Source organism: Cryptotermes secundus, unplaced genomic scaffold, assembly GCF_002891405.2.
Source record: "Cryptotermes secundus unplaced genomic scaffold, Csec_1.0 scaffold2443, whole genome shotgun sequence".
In the NCBI taxonomy this organism is placed as follows: Eukaryota; Metazoa; Arthropoda; class Insecta; order Blattodea; family Kalotermitidae; genus Cryptotermes; species Cryptotermes secundus.
This window is the reverse complement of record NW_019733897.1, coordinates 10,510-37,434: the sequence shown is the minus strand read 5'-3', so window position 1 is coordinate 37,434 and position 26,925 is coordinate 10,510. Positions and strand designations below refer to the sequence as shown.

The following is a 26,925-nucleotide window of genomic DNA, read 5'->3' as shown; positions in this document are numbered from 1 at the left end:
AGTCAGTTGTATTCTGGCATTTGGAGTGTACTAATTGTGATACTGCAGATAGCAGTAATCGTAAATCTGTAATTTGGGTGATTGTAAGTGCGAATGTGAAATAAAATTCGCTACATCGAATACATCGAGAATTTATTTGTCGCGATATACGCCCGATACGCGACATTATGTTGCACACGTCATATTTGATATTCTTGTAGTAGCACTCTAAAAATCTTTAGTTATGATGTTTTTTTTTAAACCTTTTAAAATTTTTTTAATTAATTAAAATTAAATTTTTATAGTGCTACTACAAGAATATCAAATATGATGTGTGCAACATAATTTACATACCAGACACATATCAACGATGTAGATGTTGATAATACGAAGAATGTGACATTGTGTTTTTAAATGTTAAATTTTAGACTGGGTTCAGTGTGGCAGCAACGTTAAGAGTATACACCTGATGATGGCCGATAGAGGCCGAAACATGTAGTGTAGAAAGAACAAGATCAAGGACATATAATATATATTGTTTGCACTTAGGACAGAGTTTGTATCATTTATCGTGTAGAGTGCAACAGGATGCTTAAATATAATATTGTGACAATTTCAACGGAATTAATTTTGCATTTTACAGATTTTCAATTCAGATTTCTGAAAAATGTAGAATTAGTTAATATCACACACAAAGATAAAATAGCCTACTACCCCTACTGAACATATTTACTAACCTAATGCCAGAAATCTTGTAAAAGTAAACATTTTCTTCATGAAAACTAAACAAGGCACAGAAATTAAACAACAGTCATTTCAAGTTATCAATTTCCAAACACTGAATGACAATGATTCTGACATAAGCCATATACTGAACATTATAAACATGACATCATACTGAAAAGTCCTCTTATTAAAGATATTATGCACAAGTGATATAATGAAATCGTACATTGAAGTTTGCACTGATAAATAATTTAAAACTTCATGCAACCTGGCCTGCACCTGATGACTGGGGCATTGTGTTCAGTTATACACCACCATCATCCTATCCACCGAAACCCAAATACATGGACTGCATCATGAGGGAGGTGACTGAGATGAGCTAAATCCTAATTATATGAACAGGAAAGATGGCTTTTGTCTGAGTCAATCATATAAACTTCTCAACTGCACCCTGAAAGACCGCAGAATGCCTCCCTCACAGGACTGTAGAACTGGGTCTTCCCAAGAGTCCACACACAAGTATGTCTGTGCACACTGCCCTTATCAGCCACCAACTCTGGCCCCTCTGGGCACTCATCAGCCCTAAGCCTCCATCCTGTTGTTCCTGCTTCCTTCCGCTAGCTCTGCTCCTTCATCCTCCACTGTATGCCTGGGACCCAGGCACATGATCTCTTTCCCATACGCCTTGGCTCTCTGCCCATCACACCCTTAGCACTTCTTCCCTGTCCTTTCATAGACCAGCAAAACTGTCTTTTAAGGGCCATGCTAGTTATCCTGTTCTTGTCTCCTATTGATTCACTAGGTTGTGACAGCCAGCGGGCACTGGGAGTTCATTCAGTCCTACAAGCAACTGAATGGTAACTGACTTGCTACCTTCCACTGCCCTCCTGTTTCCTATATTATCTGAAATTTCTGTAATCCAACTGCTCTTTTTGCCACCCACTTTCATGTTGGCATCTTGCTTGGCTTATTCTTCAACTCTGCAGGTAGAAGTAACATGTCTCTGAAATGTCGGTTGACTGTCAATGGATTACACAGCATTATAACCCAGAAGGCAGATCTCTTCATAATCACCACTGTGAGAACCTCAAATTCTGAGGTTATGTTCATACTGGTGTAACAGTAAGGCAACCATGAATGGTAATTAAAAGCTAATATATAAGACCTTTTGTGGGAGTTGATGCAATCCTGCACAAATCAAAATCAGAATAACTAGCCCTGGGATATGATGTAAATGAGTCAGCTGCATTGTTATTAATGTAACCCTGTTTTACTCACCAAATTTAACACAGTTCCAACCTAAATGTATCACTGCTCCATTTTTAGAATTCCTTTCTTTCAGTCAAATTTAGTCTCCACTTTTTACTTTTGTTTTTGTGAAAATGAAATTCATGCTAAGAGGCATGCAAAATCTTTAGTTTGTCAACCACACATGGTGATAAAGCAAGGTCAAGATTGATAAATCAATATTTTTTCTTGCCTGGACTATTATGCTCCAAACAAAGGAAGACAGGAATGTTGAAAACTGGTTCTTGAATACAATCACTGTAATGGAGAAACATTACACGACTTCCTTAATGTCAAAGTTAAGAAAACATAGACTATAACTCTTCCAATCCTCTAATATATACATATTCTAAATAATAATTGTCTATGGCTGTCTGAATAGTACAGCAAACAATAAAATTTATAAATGTTGTAATTCTTTAGATACCAATATATTTGCCCTTGGGCTAGGTCAGAATGAATGCAAACCTCTAAGGAGTGATGCATCTTGTGTTACGGCATGCATAAATACTTTTGACTTTCTCTGATGTATGGATAAAATGATTGAAATTTGTTTTGCAAATCTGAATGTTTAAAGATTTATTACAAAAGTTATTCAACCCTTTGATGAGTACAAATCTATCAGTGCATCCAGCATTAAACATGATGCATGGCATAAGACAATACCCATATGTTTTCCCTGTTCTAGTGTACCCATGTATTTTCCACTTTCCATGTCCTGTAGTATGTGAACGTATAGCAATCGTTTGCTTTGCTATTAACTGGAAATTTGTGATATCTTTTTGGGCCAGACTGCACATTATGACAGATCATAAACCAAGCCAGTGAACAAAAATCACTTGTAGGAAGTGGGCTGTAATGTTGTGTAAGAGAAATACAGATAAAAGTCAAAACATTGGAATCTGACACTCCAGACACTGGTGACAGCAAATAATACTAACGCTGATTCTAAACTTGAACACATGAGTGACACAACCAAACATGACCAGTGGCCACTTCTAACAGTAAAGGCACAAAAAGCAAGTGTAAAAATTAAATTCCACGGAAAACTTGAACAACTGATTACAACCGAAAGTTATCTGACCTTATGACCAGCAGTGGCAGGAGTAATAGGATGTTATCTGAAGATCCCAAGGAACTGGATGTTTTCATCAGTGGATACTGTGACTCTCATGTGTAATGAAATAAATATCACACTCCTACCATCAGTACCAACCACATGAGCACAAAAATGTAAAATTCATAAACGGATTGATAAAACAAAAGACAAAATATAAATTTTCCCTGCTATTCTTATGTTGATGTCTCATCTAAGAAGGAATGAAGTGAAAGTGTACTGAACTACTGACACTCTGACATCAATGTACTTTGAAAGTCAATGCCACAAGACAGGTTTCTCTTAGTACTAAAAATGTTACAACCCACGTCAGTTTTCTTGATCACCACCATGATTAGGGACATAAGCTATATTGACAACTGGCAGGTAAGCCTGTAAAATCTAATAGAGAAGGCGTGTCCAGCTTCTACAAGATAATGAACAGTGTCATATAAACAAGGAGACTAAGAACAACATGGCACCAAAGTGAATAATAGAAGAGCCTTGTGCATGTTGACAAAAGTCTACAAAAACAAAGTGAAAGAGATGGAAAAAGTCAACAATACAATAAGCAATCACAATGTCTGCTTCTGTCATTGGCAATAATCAGAAAATTGGAGATGTGGACATGTTCAACAGGCAAAATAGACCTGTGTATGCACCCATTTTGTGTGTGTGTGTGTGTGTGTGTGTGGGGGGGGGGATATCATAAACGGAATATGTCTAAAACTGTTACATGCAGAAATACAGTAATATTTGTAAAAGTATTTTTAGTAAATGGATGTAACACATTGTAAAAGAATAATCACCTGACAGTATTTTCAAGAACTTTAAATTAACTCTTCAAAGGGTTAAAGCCAAAAAATATGCCCTGATAAATAACACAACATGTGCAACTCTTTAATGACATGACTGAACATTCTGCTTTAATTTGAAACCCTGACATATTTGCAAAATATATGGTAACTGATAAATCTGCCTGTTACTTACCTGATAGCAGGGACATAATAGTTATTAGTCCTCTACCTGAAGAAAAATATAATTGTTCTGTCACCATCCCACTGCAGATTTAAGCCATTATGACCAATGGTTGGAAAATTATTGCAAGAGCACTTACAACAGATGATTTCTATTCATGCATACAGCACAGATATTTAGGCTCCAGTTTGAAGCAGTTTATACATCCAGGAGCTGAACATCCACAATATCCATGTATGTATTAACACACAAATGACTAAAATAGCGCTCTCTGTACTACCTAACAGGGACTGAATTGTTCATAACAAGTGCATCTGCCATGCGAAGGTATGCATAGAGTCCAATAAGAGCAGCAGTTGTAACAAAAACAAATCGAGAAGGGAAACGTGGTATAGCAACATGAGGAACCAAAGCCCAGTGTGGGAGCAATCTGTTTATTTCAGCAAGGTGGTGCCAAATTGTTCCTCCATTATGACGATGTATTCTGGGTGTTCGAGGTCTGTCATCATATCTTCGAAGTTGCAGCCTGTCAAAGAGATAATGGTTTAAGTAATTCAGAACAAATTTTCTTGTTACTGTATCTGAAGTGAGAAAGTCAGGTTAAAGGAAAACACTTACAGATGACCATACAAATAAAACTTTCCTAAATTCAGGTTCACTAATTCAGAAAGATTAAGAACTACCAATGTAGTTAAGACTAATTTTCTGCAAAGGCAGCACAAAAGATCTCTTTCCTTCTTTAATTACATTTCCAGAAAATTCTTCCATTTAAAAATGGCAATATATGAGTTTTTTCAGAGTGCAATCACACATTCTTCACATAGCATATCCTTTTTGAGATAATTACCAATAATATCAAAGTGGATTTCATGAACATATGTACATAGGTAAGTCAATAAGTAAGTTACAGATGGGTATAAAATTTAAACAAATAAGAGTACTGATTTGAAAAATGCTATTATTTCTCAACATAATCTCCCTGTACATTGAGGCACTTGTCCCATCATTTCACAAGCCCCTGAAAACCAGCAGCATAAAATTCCTTGGGCTGCTGTCAAAACCAGGCGGTGACTTCCCTTTGTACAGCTCCATTGTCGGGAAAATGTTCAGCTGAAAGATGAGGTTTAAGAGGGCCAAACAAATGGAAGTCTTTTGGAGCAAGGTTGGAGCTACAGCAACCAGGACTCCTCACCAAAGGCCTGTTGCTCTTGCATGACAACGCGCGTCCCCATACTGCCAACAAGACAAATGAGACGCTGCGAAATTTCAAGTGGGAAGTCCTTGAGCATCCTCCGTATAGCCCCAACCTTGCTCCAAGAGACTTCCATTTCTTGGCCCTCTTAAACATCATCTTTCAGCTGAACATTTTCCTGATAATGAAGATGTACAAAGTGAAGTCACTGCCTGGTTCCAACAGCAGCCCAAAGAATTTTATGCTGCTGGTTTTCAGGGGCTTGTGAAATGATGGGACAAGTGCCTCAATGTACAGGGAGATTATGTTTAGAAATAAAAGAATTTTTCAAATCAGTACTCTTATTTGTTTAAGTTCTATATCCATTTGTAACTTACTTACTGACTTACCCTCGTATATGAACCCCGCATATTTATGACAGTGCATCTCACCAATCTTGTGGGTCTTCTTCAAGAGCTGAGTTTTAGTGACTGGTATCAATTATTAATTTTGTTAAAATTCTGCTTCATAAGTCTCCACAAAATTCAGAAATGAATATGCTTCCTTTGTGGTGTAATTGCACACCGTAGTTGGAGAGAACTAATTTAAAACAGGCATCCTGCTGCTTATAGCTTCCTCAGTATACACTTCTATACAGCAATACTTAAAACTGTAAGTTCCCTCTGTGTGTTATCCTTCAGGAACCAAACCATTCATACAAACCTTACACCTAGATATTTAATCTCATCATATCTTCTTCGTCTTATGTAACTTCCTGTCCTACATTCAAATTCTCCCTAATTCTATGGCGCAGTGACCATGCATGAAACATGAGAATAAACAATTTCACCTCCATTGCTAGTCACACAGAGGAGAATATCGATCCTTAAGAGGTGATACAGTTCATTCCTCACTGTTACAAAATTTTAACTTTTACCTGGCGTGCATTATTGTGACAGTGCATGAGCATAATTCAGCATGCCAAGTGTTACATTTTTCAATGCTAGTAAGATTAAATTCAAGTTAGAAGGTTGCCCGCTCTACAGAAATGGGAAATTTAAAATCTCCTATTTACAGACTATAAGCTGTTACCCCTGAAGTCTGGTAACCTCACTGTACCAGCAGATTTAAAATCCCTATTCCTGAATGATAAAGGTTAAAAAACTGTACAAAGTCTACACTTGGACAAGTCTGTTGGAAAGCAGGGAGCTCATGTGATATACAGATCCCAAGTGGAAATTCACCACACTGTCCACAAAGCCTGGTTATTTTGGTAAACAGGCAATTTTCAGCAACCACATTTTATAAGACAAACTGGAAAATCAACATTTTGCTGAGATTTATTTTACACATTCTCTAAACTGTTCCCTGTTCATATTTTACTGCAAAAGCTATCTACTAAGACAAAAAATGTTAAAATGCTAAACCCTGTAATACATGAGACAGTATTAAAGCACTAAAACAGCAAAAAAACTGTGGATATCACTATGCTCAAATTGCTACAGCACTTTCAGTTAATATTAGTTCCTGTAAGGATTACTCACTCTTTCTTAAATCTCTCCTGTACTTCTGCTTCTAAACTTATTGGTGGGTAATCTTCATACAACTTCAATGCCTGCTTTAGAAGGCTTTCAAATGGGAGATCATCTGGAATCTGTTAATTCATTGCATCATTACACATGGTATAAACACTTAAATCACATTTGGGAACTAATGTTAAGACCAAGTTCAAACAAAATCATGTAACATGCACAAACATTTCCCATTTAATTTAAGATTTTGTCATATTGCCAATCTGAACTTCAAAATTGATGTAAGCTTTATTATGATTTCAATTCATGCGCCACAGCATAAAAATTTACAAGTGAACCTGATTTTACAACAGAACTTTCCATACTCTAATGAAAATGATGATAGAACATGAATTTCACACTTTCACTTTACATTTAAGTCAAAGTTAAGTAATACTTGGAACTTACTTGTGAAAGGAGAGAGTGAATGCAAGCCATATCGCAATCCACACTAAAAATTTCATTACTTCGATGGACCACAACAGAAGCAGCCACATAAAGTGGCATTAAAGGTGGAGAAGCGAGGAAGTAATCATACAGTCTTACTACATCCCTGTACTGGTTCAGACTATGGCCATACCAAGTTAGGAACCATGGCAGGCAGAACACAGTACCGACACCCGACCTAGTATAAGAGAAGTATTTTATTCATACAAGAACAGGTGAACTCCGATATTCAAACATTCTACCTGACAGAATTATGCCAAAACCTAATTTCCAGCCAAAATAATAAATGCTGCTCTGGCATAAGAAGAAAACTCCATTTCCTGCTGCTTTAAAATATATGCTTCACTTTAGCAATGATTTTGTAGGTGTCTGCTTGCCTCTCAATATGTCAATGTTTACACCAATCTTACATTTGAGAGGAAATTTTGAGCATGCAAAGATTTCACACTTGCTCAGGGATTGTCTGTAAAAACAAAACATCCAAATCCATACTCGACAAAAAAGGAAGAGAAAAAATACTCTGTGAAAAATACAGCAATGTAGAGCAAATATTTTTCTGTGAAAAAGGAGAAACTGAAGTCAACCAAGTACTGAGTACCATTTCCACCCAGATATAATGAGAACCCCCTCGTTGGTGTCTCCACCTTATCGTGGTGAGGGGGTTTGAGTATGCCAAGGACTTTGAGAGCTATACCAGCGGTAGCGTAGCTACTGGCAGGGCCTCCCTTGCTGGACAGGTCAAAGGGTAGGCATCAGACGAAGAGAGACACCAAAAACCAAAAACTGATGCCGGAAGCAGCGTCATCAGCAGCGACTTGAAGCACAGAACAAATGATGCTCGAGATGGTTCAAGTTCGTATAGCAACAGGCGTGACCAGAGTGGTTTGAACGGCTGTTGTACTGCGATGTGGAAAGCAAATGGAAAAACTACCACATTATCACATTTCCAAAAACAGAAGATCACATTAAGTGGAGGAACTGTTTTGGAAGAGACTGTGGACCTGTCATCTGACAGATTACTGATCAATCAATCAATCAATAATGAGAAACAAAAAGAATGGGCAACTGAATTTTTTACTTTAAGAAAGCTTGTTTCATTTATGCATCATGTCGGTCTGTCTGTTCTGCACGGACTCACAGTCTCGCATGTTTGCAATGCAACTAAACAGAACTGGGCTGTCCCAAGGGGTTTAAAACTACTGTTACAGGTGTGTCACCCTTTAGGAATTTTCTCATGAAGGCTGGGGTGACCCCTTGGCATCAGCTGAGTGGTTGCTGGAACTATCTAATTGGTATAAGGTCGGTGCACACCAGGCAGTGCAATTACCCCTATGCTCAGCTCTCAGGATTGTGTTATTTTCCTGCATGTAGAGAATATCCTTTTCATATAAGAAAGTAAGTAAAAGTAAAGGTATCCCTGTAGTAGGCCGTGGAGGCCCACAGGGTTGGGAGATGTCAAGGTTCCCAAATTTTCTAAACAATCGGCTCATAGATGGTGGCAACGTTGTCAGCCCTACAGGCTGGCCACCCTTTACCCCCAAGAATATTCCAAGAATATTCCTGGTACTCATTTCTGTTAAAGGCTGAGTCAACCCCAGGGCCATAGTACAGCTGAAAGGATTAGGTCAATTAAAAAAAATCCAATGACCTCAGCGGGATTTGAACCCACTACCTTCCAGCTTGTAGCATAGTGCCTCAACCAACTACGCTACCTCGTGCTCCTTTTCATATACAAGGTGGTTCAAATATGACCAGGAGTGTGTAAACAAGCCACACTGCACAGCAGCTTTGCGACCTTGAGAGAGTGAAGCCACAACCTCCACTCTCCCTCCTGTTTGGGTTAGAACCTGTTCAGTCCTATCTGGGAGTTGATAGAGTGATGAGCGAACAGAAGGTACCATGGAGTGTGGAATAACACATTGTGATCAAATTCCTCGTTGGAGAAAAGTCCCGTCCACTGAAATTCACCACAGACTCCAACAACAGTAAGGGGAAGAGTGTCTCTCACGGACCCATGTGTTTGAGTGGTGTAAGTGCTTCAGAGAGAGCAGAGTGCGCATGGAGAATGAACTGCATGAACGTCGGCCCCGAACATCCATCACCGAGCCAAACATTGATTGTGCAGACACGCTTATTTGTGAGAATAGGCACATCACTATCAAGGAACTTGGAGAAATGCTGTCCATCAGTGTTGGTAGTGCAGAAGACATCGTGAAATACCACCTGCACTATCGCAAGGTGAATGCACGGTGAGTACCAAGCATTTTGATGGATGTGAACAAAATGATGCGCATGCAAGCTGCCGGTCATCTTCTACAGCAGTTTGAAGATGAAGGTGATGCATTTTTGAAGTCTATAGTGACCGCTGATGAAATGTGGGTGCACTACTTCATTCCCGAGTCCCAGCAGTCATCACGCAAGTGGTAGCATCCCAGTTCTCCCAAACCCAAGAGCGTGGAGAAGCCGTTCGGCAGGAAAAGTGATGGCAACGTTCTTCTGGGACTGGCAGGGGGTTATCCATGTAGACTTTCTGACAGATTCCAGAATAGTCAATGCAGCTTATTACTCAGACCTCCTGGCAAAAGATGTGAAGGAAAAGATCCAATCCAAGCAGAAGACAGGTGTAAAGCTAGTAGCCTTCCTTCAAGACAATGCACACCCCCATATGGCCAAAACAACAATGGAACCCTCCGGAAATTGAAATTGAACCTTCTGAGGCATCCACCGTACACTCCCGATTTGGCCCAAAGTGATTTCTACCTGTTCGGAAGGCTCAAATCAGACTTGCAAGGCATGCGGTTTGTGGACAACGCCATCATCCAGACTGTTCGGGAGTGGATATGCTGCCAACCACAAGCCCTTTTTTGAAAAGGGCATCAGGATGCTTCCAGAACGTTGGAAAAAATGTGTTGACTCCAGAGGGAAGTACATTGAAGACTGACATGTGCAAGTAAGTGTTTGGCACTTCATCATCATCATCATCAGTAATCTGTCAAGACGACAGGTCCACAGTCTCTTTCAAAACAATTCCTCCACTTAATGCGATCTAGAGCTTTCTCCTTCAAATGACAGTATCCTCTTTCCCCAAGGTCATCCAGCATCTTCTTACGTCTTCTTCCTCGTCTTCTTGTCACTTCTATCCGCCCATCTATCTTTCCTTCGATAGCTTCTTTTAGAAGGCAGTTTCTGCGTAAAACATGACCAATCCAATTAGCCTTCCGTTTTCTTATTTCATGTAGGATATTCCTCTGCTCACTGACTCTAATTAACACTTCTTCATTTCTCACATAATCGGTCCAACTGATCTTCTCCATTCTTCTCCAACACCACATTTCGAAACTTTCCAGATGTTTCTGATCTACTGCCCTAAGTGTCCATGTTTCAGCCCCATACAGAGCTATGCTCCAAATGTAGCATTTCACTAGTTTCTTCCTCAAATTTAAGTCCAATTTGCTGGTAAAAAGATTCTTCTTCTTGCTAAATGCAGCTTTTGCCATGGCAATCCTGGATTTAATTTCACAAGTACACCTTCCATCATCTGTTAACAAGCTACCCAAATATTTAAAACATTTCACATTCTCCAGTTGTTTTTGGTCTATCTTTATTGTGACTGGGGTTGGTTGTGTTTGGCACTTATGGTTTAAAAAAAAAAAAATCAGTCCCGGTCATATCTGAACCACCTTGTATAACATTTAATGTAAGAAATTTTCTAACTTTTGGAACTCATACCTAAGTTTAGTATGACTGTGGTTGACGTAACAGCCAACATTAAGATTTTCTACCTGAAACCACTGCTGCACAACTGGTATTTATCTACATCATCAATTAATTTGATATTATGTAACTGTAACTATTTGTTCAGAAATAGTTTATTTTAATAACTTATATAAACAAATTATTCTAATCATAATTATATGATAACATTGTGACGTGTTGCGCAATGGAGGAGACCCCTCCCTCCCCAGCGGTACGTGACGGCATCATAGTGCTGTCGTTACTATGGTAATAGGCAAGTCAACACCCCGCCCCTCTCCCCGCGGTGATGTAACACGCAACGCCGCAATTGCTATGTACCCATAAACAACTCCCACCAGCGTTGCTACGTAACAGGCAAACACTGCGACTATATAAGGGAACTACACAGCCGCCGAAGACAGTTCTCAAGTCGGCAGTGAACGAGTTAGTGTGTGATCAGGAGTGACACAGTTGGAGTATAGCAGCAGTCGTGGAAAGAAGAACCGGACATGTGTGTAATTGGGAGTGTGTGATACAGTGAACTTGTATAGCTCCCGTATCAAAATTAATACGTGTAGACTACTGAGGACTGAGTGGATTATTCCAAATAGGGTTATAAAGTGTGAAACCCCGCAACAGTGTTGTAATTAATTGTAGCCAATACTTGTAGGTTGTTAAATAAACCAATTAACAATCCGAACGGCGTCTTCAGTAACTAAACACGTTACAATATTATATACATAATTATATTTAGTACATCTTACAAGAACACAAAATTTCTTGACATAATTTTCCTTGAGCCCCATATAGTGAAAAACTCAAGTTAGTATAAAAAGGTCAGTACCCCAGATATTCAATAAATAGGAATTTCACTGCATCCGGTTAATCAACATCTAAGAAAGGCCCCAAAAAATACACATAAAAGTTCAAACAGATCTTTACAATGAACAATAATGAATCAAAACAGCAGTGACTTTACAAAATTTAGCACAGATATAGATATTTAGTGCAAATAAAATTGGTCCAGCAGTTCACATGCCCACAGTAGTAGAAAAACTGAAAGGTGTATGGACATCACAAACTAACAGGCAATTTTAGAACTTTTCTCAAAATATACATGAAAATACACTCAAGTGCCAAGTCATGGGATAGCAGTATGTAAATTTATTTTTAAGCGGTGCCACCATCCCTTGATGGCTTGGGAATGCCCTGAGCAGTATCAGTCGTGAGGTGTTCTCTTGTGAGTCAGGTTGAACACCAGATATTCTGCTCATGGCAAGCTGACGTGAATTATCGGAGTTTGAACAGAGCATGATAGTGGGTGCCAGGCGGATGGGACATTCCATTTCCAAAGTTGTGCAGTCATTCAACATTCCTCGATCCACGGTGTCACGTGTTTACCGGGAATACCTTGTGGAAGGCATTTCCACCCACTGTGGACAGCACAGTGGCCGACCATGGGTGCTTAATGATCGTGACCAACAGCGTCTAGCCAGAATTGTCCGTGGTAACAGACAAGTGACCTGAAATCACATCCACATTCAATGCAGGAGGTACCAGTCACATATCCATCAGGTCAGTGCAGCGTTCTTTAGCTTCCATGGGATAGGGGAGCAGAAGACCAACCAGAGTGCCTCTGTCAACACCACGACACTGGACACAGCACCTCACCTAGGCTTGTGACGTCGCTATTGGACCCTGGAGGATTGGCAACATGTGGCGTGGTCCGATGAGTCATTGTACCAGTTGTTTCGGGCAGATGGTAGGGTTCAGATGTGGCGCAGACCACATGAGGCCATGGACCCCAGTTGTCAACAAGGCACCGTGCAGGCTGATGGTGGTTCCATACTGGTGTGGGGTGTGTTCACGTGGCATGAGTTAGGTCCGCTTGTCCACCTAAACACGTCATTGACCGGTGACCGCTATGTTAAACTGCTTGGTGACCATTCGCAGCCCTTCATGGACTTCATGTACCCCCACAACGATGGATATTCCAGCAGGACAATGCACCGTGTCATCGGGCCAGAGTTGTCCACAATTGGTTCGAGGAGCATTCTGGAAAGTTCCGACGAATGGTGTGGCCACCACGTTCACCTGACATGAACCCAATCAAGCATTTATGGGACATGGTGGAGAGGTTCATTCGCACCCAGAATCCTGCACCTACAAATACCAGGGAGCTGTGGGCGGCTATCCAGACAGTATGGCTCAACATCTCTCCAGAGGTCTTCCGTCCACTTGTGGAACCGATGCCATGTCGAGTTCTGCACTTCGCCGGGCTAGAGGGGGTCCTACATGATACTAGGTACCTATCCCATGACTTTTGGCACTTCAGTGTATATACCAATGAATTTGGTCTACATATAAGTACAAGGCATGAAATGTATCATCACTCACCTAAGCATTACCTACACTATAAAAAAAGTAAATGTGTTCACACACATATTGTACACAAACATCTTTTTCAAGAGTGAATACTAAGAGAGACTTGCTAAGCTCAAATTTTAAAGACCGAAATAAAAAAAAAATAATTTCATGATCTTTATTGGAACATTCACTTCTCAGCTTCAAACATTCTTTTAAATGTTACCAAAGGACTTGTTACCATGAATTTGGATGCTAAATATGTACGTGAGTGTGTGTCTGAGAGAGAGAGAGAGAGAGATTATATGATGTTTTTAATCCATTTTAAACTTTCAGCGTCTTCATGACAAAGCTTAAACAATTATGCTAAGAGAGTAGCAAATGAGACAGGAGTACGTTTCAAGTCAGAAGCCAAGTGATGCCACAAGGTTGTCTGACGTAGAACCTAAGTTAGGAAAAAGGAAATGTTTCACCAATTTACATTACAATATTCTGAGCTAATGAAAGTGTCCCTCACCATAAAAATATCGGATCAAGTCAAGAAAAAGGCAGTAGTGTCAAAAAGTATCAGGCACTGCGGTAACACTTTGCACTTAAAAGATTACAGTGACTAAACACGCAGAATAAACCAAAAATTGTGAAGTAGCAAGAAGATATAACATCTACTAAGGAAAACAAATGAGGTGGAAACAACAGAAACTTTATGCCGATTCTATGTAAATACTGTCATTTGTATGGTTTCAAAGCCACAATTGAATGTCAGTTTTTTGCAACGTCATTACCTAATATGTGGCAGGAATTTAAGTTCAGCACTACATGCTGTGTACAAGTGATGCAGAGGACAAAGTTTCCTTTATGGCAAAGTACTTAATTTTGCAAGAGATTACCACCACACTTTGAGAAAATACCAGGGAAACTCCAATGTATTTCGACACACCATCCAGTTACAATGTCGACTACATGGACGCTAATTCTGTTGTCATGAAAAAAATTGGAAAAGAAAAGATGCAAGTGGCTGTAACGGGGACAGAGCTGGCAGAGAGCACACAGCTATCACCCTTTGTTAGACTGAACTGAAGAACTATGCCTGATGAGCAGCTGCCTACAGATCTAGTGATCAGGTGTTAAACTATTGGATGGATGACTAAATGAAGGAATGGGTTACAAATTGTTTGGAACATGAGATCAACAGTACTGTTCAGAAAGCAAGGAACACTTATGCTGTATGCATGTTTTACGTACAGACAGTTTCCTTGTGCATGGTTGCCTTACATATGTAAGCATCTACAATTTTGGTAAATACAGCAGTATATTTCAATGCACTGTAAAAAAATGGATAGTTTTATAAATTACTTTAGTGGAAAGACTGATGAAATGTACAATTTCTCATTCTTGTCTAAATTCTCAAACTTTTCCAAATTCTTGTCAAAAACTGGAAAAGACATTCTTGCACATGCCTTGTATTTATGGTGTGACATTCACTTTTCCGCTCACATAACTTTTGCTCCTATGTTAAATTTATTAGAATGCAGTTAGTGATGTGGTCCTCTCAGGCAGCATACAAAATTTTAGCCAGAACAGACCACTTGGGAGACCCAGGTATAGACAGGAGAAATAAGATGTGAGGGAGTGAACTGGAATCACCTGTAGGATTTAAGATTTTCACAGCGGTGACCACGAAGAATGCCATCTTCTGGGATATGGCGCCATGTATATCTTGTGTGAACAAATGTTTCAGAGGAATATATCACTGGATGTTTTCAACTGGTGGCTCAATCTGCTATCCACCTGCTTATGCAAACTCTTTGCTCATTGATTTTCTACCCCTAAGATGGAGACAATACGTTCCTCCAAAACATCAGTTCACACAAGACCTACACAGCATCCCACAAGGCAGCATTCTGGAATCATCTGGTTCAGGATAGGGGCTAGTGGCAGGCTTTTGCGAGTATGGTAATGAACCTTTTCACTCTATAAATGGTGAGAATTTATTGGCCAGCTCAAAAACTATCAGCTTCTCTGGGGTTTACTTCTAGATTAATCCTTATGATAACTTTTAACAGACTTCCTGTGTCTAATTCATCGTGTTATCTCATAAATTGACATGATTAGCAAGGACCAGTACTTGATGTGTTCCATTACAATATTAACTATAATGATCTCCTTGACCCTTCCTAATGGCATAATCTAAGGCAAAGTACAAAAGTAATGATATTAAGTTTTTTTATGAACAAAAAATTAATACATAAATATATTTCTAATTATATTCCTATTCTGAACAATTTAATTTCTTACCTTTCCATATATTCATATAATTCTGGATGTACTCTATATATAAGAGGGTAAATGTAATTAAGCAAATAGGATGTCCTGTCCATAGTAGGCTCCATACAGTCCTTCAAGTGTCCAGTGGACAATTTCTCCATGATCTGGAATGCAACTGCTTCTCCAACCACTAACAGGAAAGTTACTGCCACATCATGGTAGCCCTACACACAAGAACCAAATATGCTCCAGAACAACTGTTAAATGTTGAATTCAACCAACAACTAACTGGACACAAAGAAGTAAACAAAAAATAATGAAACAAACATTAAAATTTAAACCTTTAAGACTTTTCCAGCAGTATGCTTGCCTCTGCATGCACAAATCTTATATGTAAGCTGGGTCCTTCCTAACCATGCTGATCCTGCTGCTTGAGTCATAAAAGCAAAATGGTCTATGCTCACAAATCTTTCTGCAGAACTTTATTGTGACTGCTTCATGATTTCCAATCCCACATTATTCACTAGTCCTGCTGCCATATTTTCCAGAAATGTAAAGAGCTTCTGTTTGGTTCTCATTTGATGCAAAATGCATGCATTTACTAGGGCAAGATCAAAGAAATGAAAGAACATTTTTTTTTTCCCCACTTCAGAGGCTTCCAGTGAACAGAATAACATGGCAGTAATTAATCCAGTTTGTTGACACCATCTTGTATTTGTTACAAAATGTTGTTGATAGTGGTTTTACTTTATCATGGGCTTACCTTGATGCTCAACATCTGCTGTGCTTAGTATGTACACATCATTTACATCTCACAGCTTGATTGTGAGTATATGATCTCCCTGCACAGGAAGTTTTTCGCTGATCTTGACTGAATTCATGGCGTGTATTATCAAGGTCCCCTCTTATGAATGACCATCAGCACTTATCACATTAAATTGCACTAAATACAACAGGATCTGTTGTGATAAGCAACATGGTTATTCATAAGACATAACCTATAAAGTTTTAATTTCCCCCCCCCCAAATAGATATTTAACATTTCTTTTCAGTCTGCCTCAGTATTTGAGTGGTAACCTGCTTGCCACTGGATTCAACATGTTCAAACTTGGCTGATACTGACATTTAATGGCAATAAAAATCCACAGCATAACTTCCTTCAAAAGGGAAGTAAAGCCTGGGGTCCCACATCATATACTTATGGCAAAAAGTAAAAGTAAGTAGATGTACCCCTGTAACACACACTGGAGGCCCATAGGGTTGTGAGATGCTGAGGTTCCCACATTTTCTAGACAATCAGCTCATAGACGGAGGTAAGGTTGTCAGCCTTACATGCCAGCTGCCCTTTACCCCCAAGAATATTCCTGGTACTCATTTCTGTTAGAGGCTGAGTCGACCTCGGGGCAATAGTGCGGCTGGAAGGATTAGGTAACATATACTTTGGGCAGGTAAAATAACTTTTCATTCATAATAAGAGATGAGTGAAGGCAAAAAGATTCCATTTTCAATCACCCACAAAGCCTCCTACTCTGCTCTCAGATGCTGCTATGGTTGCATGACTTCAGAGACCTCTGATAGACAAGAGTGGGAACAACTTGAAATCACCCAACATAGCTGGACTGCACAACTGAATAGCGTAAATTGCCCGAGTAGTCTCTAAAGTGAAAATGAGTTACAAATAACCAGCTGAGGTTAAAAGCACAAACACTTAACTGTCAAAGTGAGTTACAAATAACCAGCTGAGGTTAAAAGCACAAACAACTTAACTGTCAAAGTATAGAATTACAAACCGACCATATTTCTTTCAAGTCAATCATCACAGCCCCAACTGCTTTTGTTTTCAATAACCATAGATGACCAAAAGTGTAGGACTCATATCACATCTCCATATACACTATGTCTGGCACAATGGATGAGTATTTGTACTGTGTACACTTTTAAAGTATTGCCTTCAATTTTTTATTTTCATACAGATGCACATATGTATGCATGTATATAAGGGGTGGGCCACAAAAACCGGCCCCCACACTGTGACCTTCAATGATCTACTGTGCTTACCCTTGGATTAGCCCTTTATTAATCCTACACTTTTAATAAAGTATAGGACCCTGCTTATGGGGGCATCATAAAAGTCACTGGGTTCCATAAAAAACTGACCCAAATGACGAAATCTTAAATAAGCTATGGCCTCACAATCACACAGGTACAGATGCACTTCCTTATGACTTAAAAGTTTACCTGATAATATTGAAGATGAGGATATTTGATGATAACTCTGAGAATAAGCCTTGTCAGCTGATCTTGTAATGCCACTCTCTGTTCATACGGAATGCCTAGAATAATGTGAGAATCCACACAAACATGTAGTCACAACTCAAAATAGAAGAAAAGGTAAAACCACAATATATGTAATGTACTGCTTGATAAATAACTTGTACAAAATGTAAAGGCAAAAACTGTTCAAATCTAGAAATAAATCACACTGCCTAACATTTAAATTAGATGGGTGGGAACATCAACTTCAAGCAAATATGAACACCTATAGGCACCAACATCACAAGTAAATATAAAATATTCATCCATCAACACAGTGGTCTAGCAGTCAGCATAGAAGACTGGTATTTAAACAGGTTCTTTGGTCTGGCACTGAATGTTGTCATTAATACATAAAAAATTAATTTTAAATTCTGAAAGTGTTATAATATTTAGAAGAACATGCAACTTTTCTTCAACCAATCTTGGCATAAAGAATTTGGTATGATGATGGATAGTAAACATATTTTCAAATACTGTATGAAACATTCATTTTTGTCCACATTCAGCACAAAAGGTAATACCATCATGTCCATTTTGTGTCTGTTACCCCTACTGATTTTTAAACCAAAAGACAGAAGGGGAACTTCTGAGGCAAACTAACACTATCACCAATAAAGTTAATCCCTGTGCTTAAACAATTAAGCACCTCATCAAGAAGACACATGAGGGAAGGGCACTAGATGGAGGTGAACAGTCAGCTTGGATCTTTAAAAAACAGGAAACTCTTGGCAAATTAATTTCTTTGTAGACTCTAACACAATCAACTGGCTGCTGTACAAAATCAACATTTAGCATCCAGTCTGCCTGCAACATGGGCCACTGGAGCTAGCCATACAGAAGTATTACTATTTTCAGTATTACCAACTTACAACTTGGTAACAAATGTGAATGGTACAGACAGAAGAATTACTCTTCTCAAGCTGCTGATTGTACAAGGGATCAGTGATGTTAAGCAGATGGAAATACATACAGCTGAGCCATTAGTACCTCAGCCTGATCCTTCTGAGGCTGATATTGCTACTGCAAAGTTGGAAGGGTATAGATCATCATCAGGTACTGTTAAAAATTCCACCAGAAATGATTCATGCAGGAAGTGAAAAATTATATACTGAGAACCACAATCTCATTAATTCTATTTGGAAAAAGGGGGAATTTCCTTGGCAATAGAAGGAGTCTGTTATTGTACATACTTACAAGAAGAGTGATGAAGCTGAATGCAATGATTATCATGGCATATCAATGTTATACTGTATTTAAGCATACTTTTGCATCACCATAACTAAAACTGTTTATGTACTACACAGTCTGTCACAAATGCAACAATCTGTTTCTTGTTTCTTCCACTTTCACTTTTTTTTTTTGGCCAAATGGCCATTTTACTATGCTAAAACTGCTACACTGCACTGTATTATCCATTCATTACATATGCAACTGCATGCATCATGATTCAAACCATCATAATTGTGGTCCAACTGGTATATGCTAAAAAAGCACATGCTGTTGTTCACATAATTTAAATCATATAAAATATATTAAAATTTTCTATTAAAATTTTTTTTTCCTTTTAATTTTGTAAAATTCTTATTACACCTCACAAAGGGGCATCATCCACTTGTTTAGATCTGTGAAGACACACGCTGCTAGGGGGAACAATGCACAAGCAAGGGGCAAAACTACAGATTGCAGATGTAACACAACAACGGTCTTATGAACAGAAAAACAGGCTGCTGCAATAAAACATCTGAAGAAAAGAAACAGATAACAGATTAAAATGGATCAGAGAGAAACAGGATGGAGGTATAGACTGGATTCTTCTGGCTTAGGACAGAGACCAGTTGCTGGTTCTTGTGAACACAGTAATGAACCTCCAGGTTCTATAAAATGCTTGGAATTTCCTGAGCAGTCAAACAACCTTTGGCCTCTCGAGGACTTGGGTACAGTGAGTCACTAGTTAGTTAGTTAGTTAGTTAGTTAGTTAGTTATTGGAGAGGGTGGGTTTCCCCATGCACTGAGACCAGTATTGGTACATTGTGCTTCCCTCTATGATATTCTATCAGTCTCTATACCCTACCAATATTGGTGCGTACCATCAGTCCCGACCAAGCCAGCGAGTTTGGCCTCTACTGGCTTGGCGGTATCTATAATGCTTCCCCCACCTATCAGAGGCGTTAGAGACTGCTGTTGGGCGGGAAATGTCCTTGAATTTAGCTCAGTGACCTCCTTTGGAGATATGAGGTTCTTTTACATGCCGTAAAGCTACGACATGGGACCCACGGCTTAAAGTCCCTCCCGGAGGACTTGTTCCCTGAATTTTTTTTGCCCTTTAAAATTCCACGACCTCCACCGGGTTTGAACCTGCGTACCACAAGTCATGATGTGGGGACGTTACCTCTAGACTACGGAGGCCGCTACAGTGAGTTAGTAAGTACTGGTAGGTACGTTAAAGATATGTGCATCATGCTTGTGTGATTGTTTAAGAAGAGAGAGAAGGAATAGTGAACAATAAAATTAAAAATTATATATTTACCTGGTGGAAAGCGTTTCAGTGACCTGTTAACATCCAGCACTACCTGATGATATTCTGCATGAGCTTCAAGTTCTTTATGAGTTGGCAGTTCTGTTGCTGCCTGTGTATCAAGTCCTAAGAGTTGTGGCCATACTCTTCTCCTCAGTGCATCTAGTGTACAAAAGTGACAACAGTTTCATGTTTAATTTTAATACAGGTATATTTGATATATCACAGGATCTGGGATAACATAGTCAGCATAGCAACTGGCTATGTGCTGGATGACCAAGGGTTCAGTAGGGTCAAGAATTTTCTCTTTTCCACGTTGTCCAAACTGGCTATGGGGCAACCCCCCAGCCTCCTATTCAATTTGTACAGTGGGTTCTTTCCCCAGGGGTGCAGCAGCCAGGGCATGAAGCTGACCACTCACCACTAACTAATGCCAAGGTCAAGAAAATGTGGATCTATACATCCACTCCCCCATATACCATCATGGCATAGTGCTTAATTAGTTAAGCACAGGGACAACTTTTACCTTTTATATTCTAATACATCCATATACACAATACATAAATGTCAGCTTCATGCTCCTGTCACCTTTCTTCTAGGAAACAGCCCTCATCATCCAGTAGATAAGAAAAAGGTAAAGATATCCTTGTAACAAGCTGTGGAGGCACACAAGGTTGTGAGACATCGAGGCTCCCACATTTTCTAGATAGTCAGCTCACAGACGGTGGTAAGGTTGTCAGCCTTACATGCCATCTGCCCTTTACCACTGGAAGATTCCTGGTAGTTATTTCTGTTAGAGTCAGAGTCGACCACAGGGCCACAGTGCAGCTGGATAGATTAAGTCAGTTAAAAAATGCAATCATCTCATTGACAATCGAATCCACAACCTTCCAGCACAGTGCCTTAAACAACTATGCTACCGCATGCCCCCATCCATAAGATAGGAACTAGGAAGAAATACAATTACCAAGAAATAATGCAAATTTTTTGCTATTTCTGTTGATATTACAAGTTGCTTTTGAAAGTTAACATATTATTTCTAACTACCCAGGTATGAAAAGTAATGCACAGAACTACATAATCATGATCACTGCTGCTCCTAATTAACTTGTACTATATATTTACAAACAAACGCCACACAAAAAAAACATAGTTAAAATTGCAAATATTTCACATAGTTATTAGTTCCCCTGCCTCAAGAGGAACGCAGAAGTACTGACAATTTGTAAAGTGCGTAAACTGACTAGGTTTAAAGGACACAAAGGAAAGTAAATTAAACTATGTGCAGTAAAGTAAAATATACTAAGCTAATCAAATCAAACATGACAAGGAAAGAGCAGTTGCCATGCAGCCTAAAACAGAACTACTAAATTCTGTGCAATGTTGGTATCTCTGTTATGAGCATGATGCAACAAGTGGAATGTGCAGGGCCTAAATCTACTTCACTTGGTATTATGATGTGCAAAACATAGTTCAAGCATTCACAATAAGTGGTTTTGTATCTCGATATAACTGCAATATTTAGTTCTGAATGCAAACCAGTAAATAGAGATTAAAATTACCATTAACAAGGCCACCCTCAGACAATGCCAAGGTCTTTAATTTTAAGGCATCAACTGGGTCCTCAGAAAGAGCAGCTTCTATCTCAGAACATTTTTCTCTCATTACTCTGGACAGAGGTGCTAAAAATAACATGAAACAACAGTATGAGAAAAAAACAGTGTAAAATGGTTCATAAAATATACATAAGTTATGATTTACCTCCTGAGCTCCACCACACAATCAGAATAGAAAACCACCTAACTACCTACCTACCTCTAGGGAGCTGAGCCCTTCTTCAGAAGCCGCCAGTTGTGAAGCTACTCAAGAGCTTCCTACAATTTTTTGAAACCTGAAGTTTCATTACCACGTTCACAACAGCCCTCCACTGGTCCCTTTTCTGGGGCAGATCAATCCAGTACATACCACCCCATCATCGTTCCCACCTCATGACTCAAGGTACGCGGGTTCAAACCCAGTGGAGGTCGTGGAATTTTTAAGGGCGGAAAAATTCAGGGAACAAATCCTCCGGGAGGGACTTTAAGCCATGGGTCCCATGTCGTAGATTTACGGCACGTAAAAGAACCTCATGTCTCTAGGAGACCTCTGAACTAAATTTGACAAAACGTTTCCAGCCCAAAGTAGTTTCCAATGCCTCCGGTAGATGGGGAAGTATTAGGTACCACTGCCAGAGGAGGGGGGACCTCTCTGACAGAAAGGGGCTAACTATTAGATACCACTGCCAGTAGAAGGTTGGAACCTCACTGGCAGAAAGGGGCTAATAGCGAGCACCAGTACCAGTAGGGTATGGAGATAGTAGAAATTAAAAGGGGGACGCACAATGTACCAATAACTGGTCTAAGTGCATGGGGAAACCCACCCCCTCAATACTGAATACCACCCCAACATATCTCTCTAAGATCCATTTTAGTATTATCCACCCACCTACATCTTGGTCTTCCTAGAGGTTCCTTCCTTCTGGCTTTCCCACTAATATCCTATATGCATTTTCTCCTCCACCTTTCTCCCTCCATCCCCATTCATGCTACATGACCTGACCTTCTCATCCTCTTTGACTTGATCATTCTAATTACACTTGGAGAAGAGTACAACTTATGAAGCTCCTCATTTTGCAGTTTCCTCCACCCTCCTGTCACTTCATCTCCCTTTGGTCCAAATATTCTTCTCAGCACCCCTTTCTCAAACACCCTCAGTCTACTGTTCCTCTCTTAATATCAGAGACAAAGTTACACACACAGAACCAGAGTCAAAATTGTAGTTTTCTATATTCTAATTTTTATGTTTTTAGACAGCAGACAAGAAGACGAAGGTTTCTGGACTGAATGGTAGCAAGCATTATCTGAATTCAATCTCCTCTTAATTTACTCCTGAATCAGGTTTTCATTTTTTATAGTCCTTCCCAAATATCTGAACTGTGATACATTTTCAAAACATCTGTTAGCTATCTTTAATTCATGATTTTGCCCTGCATTCTGGCAAGGAGACAACAACATATACTTACTTCCTTACTAGCATCAATTAAAGTTTGTGTGTTTTTCTTTTGGGTATCTACCACATATTATCACCCAGTTGATTCATATCATCATCATAGACCAACAGCTGATGTGTCTCATTTAATTTCATTCCCACCTGGTTTTCCTGGACCTTCCTAATGGCATATTCTAAAGCAAATTTGAAAAGCAGTGGCCACAAAGCATCTACTTGTTTTAGACCATTACAGATAGGAAAATTATGACACAAATGTTTACGTATACATACATTACTACACGTTTTGTTTAAACACATTTTAATCAGTTTAACTAGTTACATGGGTACCCCAAACTCTTAGCAGAATATAGTACAATACTTCCCTACTAAATGAATCATAGGCTTTCTTGAAGTCTACAAATAGCTGATGCACTATCTCATTGTACTCCCATTTTTTCTCCAGTATCTGATGATGTAAGACGACGTAAGAAGATGCTGGATGACCTTGGGACAGAAGAGGATACTGTCATTTGAAGGAGAAAGCTCTAGATTGCATTAAGTGGAGGAATTGTTTTGGAAGAGACTGTGGACCTGTCGTCTTGACAGATTGATGATGATGATGATGATGATGATGATCTGATGAATGCAAAAGATCTGATTAGAAACTGATCTGTCACGTTGAAACCCACACTGATGATCCCCAATAAATTCATCTATGTATGGACATAACCTTAAGAGAAGAATATTGTATACACTTTTGTATGAAGTTGATAGCAGTGATATCCAACGATAATTACCACAGTCAGTTTTATCACCCTTCCTGTGAACTGGTACACTAGCAGACTCCTTCCACTGACCAGGCAGTTTTCCCTTATTTCATACAGAATTAATTAGCTTATGGATCTTAGAATGTAATATTTCACCTCCTGCTTGAGTAAGTTCTACCTCGTGATTGATACCTTTTCAACTTTGCAATAGCAATTTCAACCTCAAAAGAGTCAGTATCAGGCACTAACACCTCAGCTGTATATCTACCTAACATCACTGATCCTTGTACATTCAATAACTGAGAGAAGCAGTTCTTCCACCTACTCAAAATGTGAGAATCTGCAAGCAGATTGCCATTCTCATCCTTCATTAAGTTACTTCCATGATGGTAACCCTTCTTAAATTAATTTAATCCTCTATACAGATCTCTAATGTTCTTGTTCTTACTGTTCATTGCAAGCTCATCATTTCTGTCTTTGAGATATTACTTCTTTTCATTCCTGAAACGGCTGCTGGTTTCACATTGTATAGTATTCCAGTCATCTGCATTTAGTTTGTTTGGATGAGAATTAAGGAGAATCAAAAAAAATAACCAAAAGCTATCCCTATAACAGACCTTGGAGGCCCATAAGGTTGTGAGACATCGAGGCTCCCACATTTTCTAGACAACTGGCTCAGAGTAGGCAGTGAGGTTGTCATCCTTACATGCAGGCCGTCCTTTAACACCCACTAAGATTCCTCATACTCATTTTTGTTAGAGGCTGAGTCGACCCCAGGGTCACAGTGCGCCTGGAAGGATTCGGTAAAGTAAAAAAGAATCCAATGACCTCGTCAGGAATTTAACCTGCAACCTTCCGGCTTACAGCATAGGCGCTCAACCAACTGCGTTACCAAGTGCCCCATCTTTTCATAACCGTTCTGTAAAATATGGTAAGCTGAAGTACAACAAAGTGAGCCCAGTATTATCGGCCACTGCTGCAGATGTATGCAACAAGAGTACTCTCTCAGCTGTGTGGACCAGTCTAATGATGGTCTACATTATGTTGGCTCAGTACATCTTTAGAACGTGGGAACACGGGTACATAAAAGATGAAGTTGCTCTTAAGTGGTAGAATGGGCCACCAACATAATAGTATGATTTTTGGAGTTCAAAAGAAGACATGCAAATGGAAGTATGTAAAACTGTGGGTCATGAATTATTAATTTTGCTGTAACACACTAAAACCATACCATACTACAATGCCAGTAGGAAGCTGCAGAGGACGATTTATGAGAGCTGAAGGTGAGGCAATGGAACCAAGATATATAACAGACAAATATGGACATGTCATGAAGGAGGCCACGGGTTCTAGGGAGCCATGTAGAAAATGCTACTAAAACCCAATCAATGCTCTAACCTAACCTGTTGCACTATAGCAAAAACCCAACCAAAGCACTAATCTAACATCTTATTATTAACTCTTGAAATTTTGGGACATATAACCAACCCCCTCACCCCAGTCAATTCAAATTTCTTGCTGACTGATTAGTCAGCGCCAACTACAGTTGCCACCTCAGAAGTGATGCACCCCAGCATCATACCAAGAATGTACACATCATCGTATCCTGGAAGTTAGACGTCTGCTCATTCCGTCAATAATAAACATAAAGTTTTAAGTGCAAGACAAAATAAGTAAATACCTTACTATAAAGTCCTCAAAATCGGGACATATAACCATCACCCTCACCCCGGCCGATTCAAATTTCTCGCCACCTAATCAAGCCAGAAGCAACCGTAGTTGCCGCTTCAGAAGGCATGCACCCCAATATTGTTATTTTTGTTGCTTCCACGTGGATCGAATGATAAGTGAGAATCAGTGTTCACTCTACTCCTGCTTTATTAAGACACTGAGATTTGATACAGAAGTACGCCTTATATATACATACAGGCTTATAACCATAGTAACACATAACAATATAAAGATACTGTTGTTACACACTTAACTGTGGTTACACATAACAGTAAACATCACTTAGGTAACAAGACATAACCTAGTTCTTAAATTGTTTACTATGATGTTGCCAACTCTAACATTATATTTCAGTATTTGAGAGTTACCAACATAACAAATATCACACCAAGTACGTACATATCATCGTATTCTGAAGGTTAGACGTCTGCCCATTTCGTCAATAATAAACTATAACATTTTAAGTGCATGGCAAACCAGGTAAATACCTTCGCCAAAACTGAGTTCTGCCGCAACACATCCATTCTGTTCTGCTGCTATTAACTCCTGCGGTCCCGAAAGTGCATTGACAGAATGGTTTTCTCTACCGTTGCTAATTTCATTCTGGTTCACACAGTCTTTATGCACTTTATCGCTGTCATCCTCAGAATACACGGGATCACTAATATTACTACCACTGTCTCCCTGAAGAGATAACGGACCTATTCTTACCGAACTTCCCATTGTCGACGTGGTGGACACACTTCACAACCCCCACTACAAATTAACCATGCATAGCGCACACAACATACAAACCATGTTAATGCATGAAATTATCAAGACGTCCTGTAACAGAATGAAAAAAGGGCAGTAATATTTCCCATCTACTCAATACGTAAACCTAATGACATCACACATTACACCTGATACAACAAACTGTGCGATCTTCATACTTTCGTGCACTGCTGGGC

At 39.3% G+C, this 26,925-nt stretch overlaps 1 protein-coding gene across 3 annotated transcripts; it reads right to left on the bottom strand.

The window, feature by feature from the left end:
- Positions 1-542: 542 nt before the first annotated feature.
- On the bottom strand, positions 543-26,925 carry LOC111868373 (TBC1 domain family member 20). 3 transcript variants are annotated; one of them, XM_023858961.2, is made up of 9 exons: positions 26,771-26,925; positions 26,464-26,659; positions 22,013-22,132; positions 20,463-20,612; positions 17,858-17,952; positions 15,650-15,843; positions 7,217-7,433; positions 6,782-6,891; positions 543-4,592 (listed from the first exon to the last, which is right to left on the bottom strand). In XM_023858961.2, the coding sequence occupies exons 1-9, from the start codon at positions 26,771-26,773 to the stop codon at positions 4,343-4,345; spliced, it is 1,335 nt and encodes a 444-aa protein (XP_023714729.1). In that variant the 5' UTR covers positions 26,774-26,925; the 3' UTR covers positions 543-4,342. The 3 variants fall into 3 exon arrangements, with proteins under 3 accessions (XP_023714729.1, XP_023714728.1, XP_033608914.1); XM_023858960.2 differs by having other exon boundaries at positions 26,464-26,925; XM_033753023.1 differs by lacking the exon at positions 26,464-26,659.